The sequence below is a fragment of the Heterodontus francisci genome, chromosome 24, assembly GCF_036365525.1.
Source record: "Heterodontus francisci isolate sHetFra1 chromosome 24, sHetFra1.hap1, whole genome shotgun sequence".
Classification (NCBI taxonomy): domain Eukaryota; kingdom Metazoa; phylum Chordata; class Chondrichthyes; order Heterodontiformes; family Heterodontidae; genus Heterodontus; species Heterodontus francisci.
The window spans coordinates 67,436,146-67,448,807 of NC_090394.1; the positions used below are offsets into that span (position 1 = coordinate 67,436,146).

The window sequence follows — 12,662 nt, forward strand, 5'->3', positions numbered from 1 at the left end:
CCTGCTTCACAGAAGGGAGGTGATTGGATCTTTCAGTAGTTGAATGATATTAGCTACATCCTTCTGTTTATTATATCGGAGTTGTAAAGCTGTGTGGGTAACACACACACGTTTAGTCTACTTCAAATTTGAAACTGCTTAATGCAAATGACCCATTATTTCAAATTTGACAATTATATTGTTTTAATTAAATTAATTTGTGTAAAATGACAAGATTAATAGTAGACTGTAAGATGAAACTGCAGAAATATTATTAGTAGGTTATGAAGCTGATCAAAGTGAAATGCAGCTAATAACATACTTACACATTTATGCAGTTTGTAAGCCGTTGTTGAACTGGCAGCCAGACTACTGCAGTTCTGTGTTATTAGTACTGTTTGAGTAAGTGTAATAAGAACAATGCAGATATAGTCATACAGGTCTGAGCAAGATTTTCAGAAACCTTGCAGCAAAATTTGTAAATTGCAGTCTGCAGAATACCACATTATAGTATATTATACGACATTACAAAAATGTTAGGAATTTGTTCCCAACAGGAAAGTAATGTAGGCCAACTCCCAAGTTTTTGTGAATGGAATTAGTGCATCTGCAGCATAATATATTTAAATTTATATATTTAATCTTCATCAGAATCAATGCTGGGAAAATTGGCCACTTCACCATATTTTGCATATGCTCCCAAAGCAAGTGAATTTTTTGCATCAGCCATTCTTATGGAGGCTGACAGTTTAGCATCAATTTATGGGTAGTCTTATGGTGTGGGACTGAGCATATTCATCTACAGTACTGCCAGAACCTTGTGGGCCATACGTTTGTACAAATCCTGAGGTGAGATTGGTGCAGTTGCAAAGCTGCTGATATTTATGTCGCCATTTGGAACACAAAACAAATAAGAGCAGTTTCATGTGTTCTGTGATTGCCAGTCCTCCACTGACAACTAAAGTTACATACCTTTGCATTGGTTAACAAAAATCTACCTAGAATACATTTTATTCTTGTTCGTATTTTATGGTGCTTTGAACTGTTGAGCATTGTGATTATAATTATTTTTGCTCTATTCCATAATTACCATGTAGGTGTTAATCGCAGGGACGTTCAAAGGCATGAAAATTAAACCCGGTTCAATCGGGAAGCCATCTCCAGCATTTAACGTGCAGGTAAACACTGTCCGTTGGATGTCTTTTAAATTGCCATTAAAGATCCAAATCCTGAGCTGCAGTCTTTTTTTCAGTGCTCTAGACAAATTGGCTGTTGTGTTTCCTAGACAACAGGAGGAACTACAGTGAATTACTACAAAAAAGTAATTCATATTACCACTCTTTCAGGCAGTGCATTCCAGATCACAGCAAAAAAAGGTTTCTCATATAGCCTCTGGTTCTTTTGCCAATCACCTTAAATCTGTGCGCTCTGGTTTCTGACCCTTCTGCCACTAGAAAAATTTTTAGCTCACCAGTTTTGAGAAACATATGCCTTTCAATTTGTAATAAAGTTTGCCTTTATACAGTACCTTGCAGATCCTCAGGGTATCCCAAAATGCTTCACAGCCTATGAATTACTTTTTTGTTCCAATTTACTGCAGTTCCTCACTTCTGTGAGAAACACAACAGCCAAGTGGTGCACAGTAAAGTGCCTTAAACACCAGTGAATCATAATGACCAATTAAAATCTGTTTTGGTGGAGGGATAGATGTTGACTGCAACACCTCCTCTACACTTCTTCAAATACTGCAGCACTCCTTCAGTACTACACTGAAGTGCCAACCTAGATTATGCACTCAAATCCTGGAGTCGGGCTTGAAACACAACTTTCTAATTCAGTAATAAAAAATATAAATGCTGGAAATACTCAGCAGGTCTGGCAGCATCTGTGGAGAGAGAAGCAGAGTTAATGTTTCAGGTCAGTGACCCTTCTTCAGAACTGACAAATAATAGAAATGTGAAAAGGTTTTAAGCAAGTGAAGCGGGGGTGGGGCAAGAGATAACAAAGGAAAAAGTGTAGATAGGACAAGGTCACAAACAATAACCAACCAGAAGGTCACGGAGCAAAGGCAAACAATATGTTAATGGTGTGTTGAAAGACAAAGCATTAGTACAAATAGGGTGTTAATGGACTGAAAACTGAACAGCCGCAAGTACAAACATGAAAAAAGTGGGTAGGCAAACTGTTTGAACTAAGATAAAATAAAATAAAATAAACATTAAAAAAAAATTAAGAAAAAAATAACTAAAAATAAAAGTAAAATGGGGGGCCCGTAATGCTCTGAAATTATTGAACTCAATGTTCAATCCAGCAGGCTGTAGTGGGCCGAACTGGTAAATGAGATGCTGTTCCTTGAGCTTGCGTTGATGTTCACTGGAACACTGTAGCAATCCCAGGACAGAGACGTGAGCATGAGAGCAGGGGGAAGTGTTGCAATGGCAAGCAACCGGAAGCTCGGGGACATGCTTTCGGACTGAGCGGAGGTGTTCCGCAAAGTGGTCACCCAGTCTGCGTTTGGACTCCCCAATGTAGAGGAGACCACAGTATGAGCAGCGAATACAGAATACTACATTGAAAGAAGTACAAGTAAATCGCTGCTTCACCTGAAAGGAGTGTTTGGGGCCTGGGATAGTGAGGAGAGGAGGTAAATGGGCAGGTATTACACCTCCTGCAATTGCAGGGGAAGGTGCCGTGGGAAGGGGACGAGGTGGTGAGGGTAATGGAGGAGTGGACCAGGGTGTCACGGAGGGAACGATCCCTTCAGAATTCTGACAGGGGAAGGGAAGGGGAAGATGCATTTGGTAGTAGCATCACGCTGGAGGTGGCGGAAATGGCAGAGGATGATCCTTTGGATATGGAGGCTAATGGGATGAAAGGTGAGGACAAGTGGATTCCTGTCACGGTTCTGGGAGGGAGGGGAAGGGGTGAGGGTAGAGGTGCAGGAAATGGGCCGGACACAGTTAAGAGCCCTGTCAACCACAGTGGGGGGCGGGGGGGGGGGGGGGGGGGGGGAACCGTCGGTTGGGGAAGGGGAGAAAGGAAAACATATCAGAAGCGCTGTCATGGAAGGTAACATCATCAGAGCAGATGCGTCGGAGACGGAGAAACTGGGAGAATGGAATGGAGTCATCGCAGGAGGCAGCGTGTGAAGAAGTGTAGTCGAGGTAGCTGTTGGAGACGGTGGGTTTATAATGGATATTAGTAGACAGCCTATCCCCAGAGATGGAAACAGAATTCGAGGAAGGGAAAGGAAGTGTCGGAGATGGACTATGTAAAGGTGAGAGAAGGGTGGAAATTAAAAGCAAAGTTGATAAAGTTTTCCAGTTCGGGGCAGAAGCAGGAAACAGCACCGATGCAGTCATCAATGTACCAGAGAGTTGGGGGAGGGGGCCTGAGTAGGACTGGAATAAGGAATGTTCAACATATCCCACAAAAAGACAGGCATAACTAGGACCCATGCGGGTACCCATAGCAATACCGTGACAGGGTTCCACTTGTCCTCAGTTTCCACCCCATCAGCCTCCATATCCAAAGGATCATCCTCTGCCACCTCCAGCATGATACCATTACCAAACGCATCTTCCCTTCCCTTCCCCTGTCAGCATTCCGAAGAGATCGTTCCCTCTGCTACACCCTGCTCTCATGCTCACATCTCTGTCCTGGGATTGCTGCAGTGCTCCAATGAACATCAATGCAAGCTCGAGGAATAGCATCTCATTTACCAATTAGGCACACTACAGCCTGCCGGACTGAACATTGAGTCCAATAATTTCAGAGCATTACGGGCCCCCCGTTTTACTTTTATTTTTAGTTATTTTTTTCTTTTTTTGTGCTTATTTTATCTTAGTTTGTTCAGTTTGCCTACCCACTGTCTTTTTTCATGTTTGTACTTGCAGCTGTTCAGTTTTCAGTCCGTTAACACCCTATCTGTACTAATGTTTTGTCTTTCAACACACCATTAACATATTGTTTGCCTTTGCTCCATGACCTTCTGGTTGGTTATTGTTTGTGACCTTGTCCTTTCTACACTTTTTCCTTTGTTATCTCTTGCCCCACCCCCACTTTTACTTGCTTTAAACCTTTCCCATTTCTATTATTCACCAGTTCTGAAGAAGGGTCACTGAACTGAAACGTCAACTCTGCTTCTCTCTCCACAGATGCTGCCTGACCTGCTGAGTATTTCCAGCATTTCTTGTTTTCATTTCAGATTTCCAGCATCTGCAGTATTTTACTTTTATTTCTAATTCAGTAGTGAGATTACTACCAATGAGCCAAGCTGGCATGAATAAAGGAAGGTGCAATGAGAGAGTACATAGGGTCAATTTCACCCACGCTGTCCTGGTGGGAATGGTACACACAGAGGTTTAAGGTGACCAGTGAGGACACGCCCAACGTGTTCTCATTTGAACTTACCTCAGACCGAGCATGGGAGGGGCACTCACCTTAGGCAAGCAGAGGCTTGTTTCACATGGAAAAGTTGCAGCCCAATAATGTCATTGGTGTGAGAACCCCAAGTTAACTTGAAATCAAAGGAGTCCCCACACGGTGCCAAACCTGCCAGCAGGCAAAACTGGTGAGAAGAGGCCAAGGTCATTTTTTAAAAAAAAATTCTGTGAGCATTCTTTCAGAAAACCAGTACTCCATTAAGTCAGTGTATGTGATAACACGGTACACTTTATAGAGAAAATCTGAACTAAAAAGCACTCCTTATCAGTGGTCAACCGAATGGTATTTTATTGAGAGCAAACAAATGGTTATTTCTGCTGCCATTTGCACATTTTTAAAATTCTTGTCATTCTTGTTTCAGATTGTTGATGAGAATTGCAATGTGGTTCCTCCTGGAGTGGAAGGTGAAATTGCCATTCAAATGAAGCCTGTTAGACCCTTCGGCCTCTTTTCTGGATACATTGTACAGTTTTCCTATTTCAAATATTTAGCTGAAATCTTTCTAAATTATCCTAAAATATAATTGTAACATACTTTGTGTTAGTTGTTGAATGTGACTGTGTTAGTTAAGGAATGTGACTTTTTTTAAAATTTAGTGAGGCTGCTTAATTAGTGTTGAATTATGCACTGGAACTATAGTGAGATTTACCCAAACCACTTCACCCCTAAAACCAAGAGATTGAAGACATTCTTCCTATCCTCGGCAGGTCCCAATGTGCTAACCTACTTTTCCTGACACTGTAGCAAATATTTTCCTGTTAGGTCACTTACCAGGTAGAAGTCAGGTGGTGCGTATTTAGCACATGCCCAACTAATATGGTTACCTCAGCAGAACTTATGGCACCAGCCTGATTTAGAAATGTGGGCATGCTCCTGGTCTTTTGATTAGGTTTTCTTGTTTGTGGGTGGGAGAATTTAAAGAGGAAGGTTAATGGTGATAATTTGCAAGCAGAGAGCTGGCAGATAATTACCAAATGTCTGTTTGGGGAGGCGGTGGCGTAGTAGTAATGTCACTGGACTGGCGTCCCAGAGACCCAGGCTAATGCTCTGGGGACATGGGTTCGAATCCCACCACAGCAGATGGTGAAATTTGAATTCAATTAATAAATCTGAAATGAAAAAGCTAGTCTAGTGTGACCATAAAGCCTTTGTCGATTGTTATAAAAACCCATCTGGTTCACGAATGTCCTTTAGGGAAGGAAGTCTGCCAACCTGACCTGGTCTGGCCGACATGTGACTCCAGATCCACAGCAATGTGGTTGACTCTTAAACTGCCCTCTGAAATGGCCACTTAGTTCAAGGGCAAATAGGGATGGGCAATAAATGCTGGCCTAGCCAGCGACGCCTACATCCCATGAACGAATTTTTTAAAAAGTGGAGCTATCCCCAGGATGCAATGTCTTCCAGGTAGAGTAAATGCTCCAGAGAAAGGATATCTGTTTTAGGACTTGACCATCACTAAGTACCTAGATAAACTCTTCAGAATGTATGGGAGGTGGCCATGAATTTATATGTACTCTATTTCAGTGGGCTTGGATGCAGCGCTGCAAAAAGTGCAATGACTTCACCAGGTCAGGTATGGTAAAATAACCTACCATTATCATACATTAAAGGAGAACATGCTTGGCAAATAGTTACTTCCCAGTCATACACATATTAATTGGGACCAGTCAGCTGTCTCAGTCACATCTCCCTTTTCACTTGCCCACCAAGCCAGTCCTTCACCAAGGTCTCCCTCTATACTACCACTGAACCTGTGTATTTTTCTAAATTTTATATCCTATCTCCCCTATGTCCTCTCCACGCTCATTTATCCACGAGACCCACCTCCTGCTCTCTTGACCTCATTCCCATTAAGCTGCAGACTACTCAAATTTCCTTCCTTGAGACCATGCCAGTTGACATTGCAAATAGCTCCCTCCCAGCCGGTACTTCTCTCTTCCACCTACATATGTAATTTCCCTAGTAGTATCTTTTAGTGCCCTAGGGTGGAAACCATTAAGTCCTGGAGATTTGTCAACCATTAGTCCCATTACTGTTTTTTTTTCAAAACTTATTAAATCCACTACGTACGACCCTTTTTTTTTAGGTTCCTTTGTACCACTGGTATCTGTCTGGTAACCCATTCCTGGTATAAATAACAAATAGAGAACAATAGCCATAGGAATAGCCAACGGGGAGCAAAAAAATGACTGTCATAACAGTGGCCCAATCTCTCTTCAGCAACTGACAGAAAAATAAAATGCAACAAAAGGAAAACAGGAAAAAGTACAAAAGTACTTAAAGTCACTTAATATCTATACATTTAAATTACTTTTGACTCAAAGACATGAAGTTACGAAGGAGTGCAATTCCAGCATTTCAAAAATGAAATAATGTGATTTTGAAGTGTGAAGTTCCCGCAGCTACCAAAACTCTGACTGGAAATGCAAGTCATGCTTACACATGATTTTTTGCTATATTTCTGAAGAGTCCAGTACTGGATGAGCAGAAATTTCCTTCAACTAAATATTGGGCAAACCAAAGTCGTTGAGCAGGATTTTACTGTGGGCTTTGGGATCCCTACTAAATGGGGTCCCAAGCACCCACTTGCAGTTAGACTGGCTCAGCAATTTTACCAGAGGCAGCCTCCTAATTGGCCGCCTCCGGCTTGATATCCAATTAAGAGCAGCAAACAGAATGTAGATGGTGCTGGTCCAATCAGAGGGGTGGCAGCCCCAGAAGGTGATGTGGCTACTGCTGATACTGCTGAGGAAGGTTGGGGATTGAGAGGATGCCTCAACATGGAGGCACCCTCAGAAAGGCAAGCAAAAAATTTAAAAGCAGAGAGGCCAAGCAGGTAGGCCGTCTCCACGAAGCTGATGGCCTCCCCAGACAGTGGGGGGGGGGGGGGGGCGGGGGGAGGAGGGTCTGCTCCCAGGTCACGAAAGTCACCATTAATAGGGCTTTTAATTATTTAAATTGGCTGCCTACCTTCATTCAGCACGCAGCGATCCGCATTCAATCGCACCGCTGGGAAACTTCCCCAGTGGCAGGACTGTGTCAGTAAACCAACCTGAAACAGTTCCCAGCTATTATCATGACACCCCCTGCCTCCCAGCCCACCATGCTGGGGCTGGGAAAATCCTGCCCATCATCTTTGATCCTCAACACAAACTTTGTGTTCTAACCACCAACTCCATCCCTCTCGCTGACAACTGTCTGAGGCTGAACCAATGTTCACAACCTTGGTTTCATGTGTGACCCTGAGATGATCCTCCCACCACATATCCATGCCCTCACCAAGACTGCCTATTTCCATCCCAGTAACATCACCCAACTCTACCCCACCTTAGCTGATCTGCTGCTGAAACCCTCATCCATGCCTTGTTGCCTCTAAACTTGACTATTCCAATGCACTCCTGGCTGGCCTCCCACATTCTACCCGCAGTAAACTTGAGGTCATCCAAAATCTACTGCCTGTGTCCTGTCTTGTACCAAGTGTTGTTCACCCTTCACCCCTATGCCCGTTGACCTACATTGGCTCCAGGCTAAGCAAGATGTTGATTTTAAAATTCTCCTTGTTTTCAAATCTCTCCACCTGTCCCTATCTCTGTAATGTCCTCCAACCCTTTGAGATCTCTGCACTTCTCCAATTCTGGCAACTTAAATATGCCAATTGTAACTGCTCCACCAATGGCAGCCGTGTTTTCAGCTGTCGAGGCTCTAAGCTCTGGCGTTCCCTCCCTCAACATCTCTGCCTTCCTTCCTTTAAGACATTCCTTAAACCCTACCTCTTTCATCTGTCCTAATATCTCCTTTTGTAATTAGAAACATAGAAAATAGGAGCAGGAGTAGGCCATTCAGCCCTTCGAGCCTGATCCGCCATTCATTATAATCATGGCTGATCATCCAACTCAGTAACCTGTTCCCGCTTTCACCCCATATCCTTTGATCCCTTTAAGCCCAAGAGCTATATCTAACTCCTTCTTGAAAACATACAATGTTTTAACCTCAACTGCTTTCTGTGGTAGCAAATTCCACAGGTTCACCACTCTCTGGGTGAAGAAATTTCTCCACATCTCAGTCCTGAATGGTTTACCCCATATCCTTAGACTATGACCCTGGTTCAGTGTCAAATTTTGCTCGATAATGCTCTCAAGCGCCTTTTACGACACTAAAGGCACTGTATAAGCTGTTGAATATATGCCCTAGCCAGCAATGTGATATCATAAATATCTCCAACAATGAACTGCCTCAGCTGTGCCATTATGTATTCATAACCATGATATTGAGGCTGATTTTCCTCTGCCCTGTTCCTAAAATACTGCTTTAAAAAAAAAGCAGGTGCAATGCAGAAGAAACAGAGGATACTAATCCTTTACTCTCATTTTGTTACTGAATAGCGCTTCAGATGAACTTCCTCAATGGTTTGTCTGGTATCTGAACCTGAACAGAGTGCAACATTATAAAGTTCATACAAAATGAATATCAGAGATCTTTGCATTCTTCCTCTAACAGCACCAGATGTAGTTCAGGACAGAATGCGCTCAAAAACCTGGCCCTACATTTTGCAGATCTGCTGTTTGGCACTGTCTGTCTTAAGCAACAGTCTGGTATTGACCAAAAAGATTTTTATTTTTGACTTTTTGATTAATAGGTAAGTTTGCGATTTCTGTACTTGTTGCAGAATACAGTTAGTCATTTACACTCATTGTGCCCTCGTTTGTGATAGTTTACCTGGATGGGAAACAACCACAAGTCTTTTTGGCAGCTGCTGAACTCATTCATCAAGCCATAAGCATGTTTCCCTACTAGAAAGTAGGCAACCCTCCATCATACAATTGCTACATGTCATTTAGAAAAATATAATCCATAGTCAATCCAGCACACTCCCTCATTCCTGTTCTCATTCTAACACAAATTTTCCCTGATCCTGCATCGATGTTTGGCGCAATGGAACTACCTTTTTACCAGCTCCCTTCAAGGCAGTCTGTAGGAGCATCTAGACTGGGGTGGTGCTGTCATTTCAGTCATTGGCACAGCAGTATGCATTCATTTACAGACTACGCAATTTTAAAGGCCACTGGCATGCAAACCACAGCTACTGATACACATGCATTAATTTTAAAACTTGCTGTTCTTTGTCAGACAGTGTACAGACAATAATCTTACCCCATTACCTGCAAAAACAATAAATTTCTTCAGGCTCTCCCATTGGGTTTGAACAGTGCCTGCACCTATTATGGTTCTGGTGCCATTAAGGTCTAGGATGTGCTCAGACTTCTTCTATCCCCACATCTGTGGTCAAAAGTGACCTTGTGGTGTTGCCATTATTTAAATGAAGCCCAAGAATATATTCAGACTTCCAGCACAAAGACAAGAAGATCAGCCCAGTCACTATTTAGACCAGTTCTGACCATGATACAATACAAAAACAGCATCAAGGACATAGTGGTAAAGACTATGTTTAAGAAAGCATCCATTGGTCATTAAACTTTGTACAGACACAACCTCAACATAGGTCTTCTGTATTTCAAATGATGTTCTCATATTTGCTTAGCAACCTGGTATGTGTGTATATTTTTCCCAAAAGTTATAACTCTTACATAGAAAAAAAGACTCATTAAAGCGATGGATTTTTTTTAAAACCAGAAAGCATTATTTTTAAATTACTAAATTGCTTTTGAACGTTGAGCTGCTTTATTTATATGTTGCTAGAATGATCCACAACGAACAGCCAGAGTCCTACGAGAAGACTATTTTCTGACTGGAGACCATGGTCAAACGGATGAGGATGGATACATCTGGTTTCTTGGAAGATCGGATGATATAATTATATCAGCTGGGTATAGTGATCTAATTATTCACATTTTACTTAATTTTCTCTGTCATGCACTTAAGAGGCTTAGTGTGGCACTTCTGTTGTACTTTAGAATGCAGAGAGAATCCTTGAATGTTTGTTCATTGATAAATATCACATATTATAATGTTTCAAAAAGATCGACTTAAAAATCAAGCAGTCAAATGACCAAAAGTCTGAGTATTTCTGTAGAGAATGAGCTCTTTATTTGTAGTGATTGGTTAACAAGGCTGGGCAATTTGTAAATAGAAAAATGACAATATAAATGTCAACTTTTAAAGAGTTATTAAGTCACATCTATAAGCTAACTGGTAATACCTTTTATAATGTGTGAAGAGGGAGAGAGAATAATAAATGCCCAAAAATAGTTTATACAGCTGGATGTTGAACTCAACATGTGGGGAACTGTAAATGTAGAATGACTTTTGTTGCTATATGGATATGTATTGCAATAACCAAAGCTGTAGCCATTTTGAACTGGAAAATAGATGTGATTTCCTTATTGGAAGAGAAAAGTATTTTTTACGAAAGGCAAGTGAAATATATTTAGAACCATAATCAAGCAAAATTTGTGGCTTGATAATCTGATGATTATTGGAGGCTAATTTTATAGTCATCAAATCATTTAGCTCAGAAATACAAACTAGGTTGGAGATGTTTTGTTAATTCAATATATTGTGGCAGAGTCGGCATCTAATTTGCGATAGTATTTCCTCACATTGAATGATCTCCAGGAAATAACATTTAGTCTACTCCTGTGTACCAGCAACAGCTTCAAGAGTGGCGGTAGCAAAGAACTTACATAGGCCACCTGCCTACCTTTTCAGTTCAGGGAAGTAATGTCACCTGCTGACCTTTTCAGTTAGGGGAAGTAATGTCATATGCAGAAAAATCTTTTTAAAAAATTAAGTGGTTGGGGAAAAACATGAACAAATTTCATGCATTAAAGACGCTTCAATTTAAGTCAATAATACAAGTAATATGACTCCTTTATACAGGTACCGTGTTGGGCCATTTGAAGTAGAAAATGCACTGATAGAGCATCCGGCTGTGGTAGAGTCCGCTGTGGTTAGCAGTCCTGACCCTATCAGAGGAGAGGTATGCTTTGAAACCTACACGGATTTAATCAAAATCTCATTTGTTAGATATTTTTAAAGACTAGACTATGGAGATCGTTAGCAGGATTCACCTCCTAACAAAATCAGATTGAAAATTTAGGGGGAATTTTAACTCAATTGGTGTCAGGTAGGTGGTTCAACTCAGTTTTATTTTAATTACACATTTGGTGGAGTATTAAGATCTAAAAATTCATTAGTCTAGCCTTTCCATCTCCTTTAACAAATATTAATCTAAAAATCTGATTTTTAAATTCATGCATCACTGGCACAACCGACTATTGTACTTTCAAATTACAAAACATGATACTGTGGGACGGTCACATTTTGAATAATCTTATTTCTCCTATTTAAAAAGCTTTTCTTCTTTTAAGGTTGTGAAGGCATTTGTTATTCGAAGTCCTGCTTATACCTCACATAATCCTGACAAGTTAATTAAAGAATTACAAGAACATGTTAAGAAAGTCACAGCACCATATAAATACCCAAGGAAGGTCTGTACTTTACCTGTTCTGATTTCCTGGTTTAGAATGGCAGCTAATAACAGCCTGTGTGTAATTCTTGCAAGATCAATCATCTAGACAGTGGTGAATGACGGCATGTCATTGTAGTATTGTGCATTTTTACGAAAGCTCAGCTTTTAGTAGCATCCTAACCACTATTTTGAGGTGTTAATTAATTTGTTAATACCGCTTTGTAAGACACTTGTAGTCTCCTAACAAGAGACAGGTGATATGGCCTTGTTTTGTTTTGTGAATTTCCATAGTGAAATCTGTAAATTACAGCCACCCTAGGAACTGGCACCAGCTGTCTTTTTTTTTGCAAGTGTCCTTATTTTCAAAGCAGTTCTTGTAGTGTGTAAACAAAAAGTAGAATGGAGCGTTCTTTACTGATTATCCATAGTTGCAGTGAAACCACTTTATCCATGGAATACAACCATGCCAACATACAGTCCCAGAGATAGAGCGATTACTCTGAAGCTTTGGATGATGGTTAGAGCTCCCCATTCTGCTATAGTTTCTTTCACAAAACCCACTGCTGTCTCACGATAACCTGCGTCTCCCACATTTTAAGTTGTAAATAAGTTTGGTGCATTAAAGGCTGTGAGTATGTTGTAATTTGCGATTGTCCATGGGTTCAAAGTGCCTTTTGTTTATTTTACCAAGCAGATTATTTGGATCTCTCAATAAGTGTCTGCTTGTATGGGTTTCACCGTAGTTAGCCCTTATAGTAAGAATGTCCCAAAAAAATCCCTAACCCAGTGAAAATGTTGTTGTCCA

The 12,662-nt window shown here is 41.1% G+C and overlaps 1 protein-coding gene across 3 annotated transcripts in view; it reads left to right on the forward strand.

Annotated features, from left to right (window-relative positions):
• The window catches only part of acsm3 (acyl-CoA synthetase medium chain family member 3), a 57,656-nt gene that overhangs the window by 43,101 nt on the left and 1,893 nt on the right, over nucleotides 1–12,662 (forward strand). Inside the window, exons 8-12 of one of the 3 annotated variants that reach the window (XM_068056474.1) lie at nucleotides 1,077–1,157; nucleotides 4,787–4,888; nucleotides 10,126–10,253; nucleotides 11,266–11,365; nucleotides 11,757–11,876. In XM_068056474.1, the coding sequence (XP_067912575.1) occupies nucleotides 1,077–1,157; nucleotides 4,787–4,888; nucleotides 10,126–10,253; nucleotides 11,266–11,365; nucleotides 11,757–11,876 (531 nt within the window). Of the gene's footprint in view, nucleotides 1–1,076; nucleotides 1,158–4,786; nucleotides 4,889–10,125; nucleotides 10,254–11,265; nucleotides 11,366–11,756; nucleotides 11,877–12,662 lie in introns of those variants that run through there. The other 2 variants (XM_068056475.1, XM_068056476.1) reach the window with 2 other exon arrangements.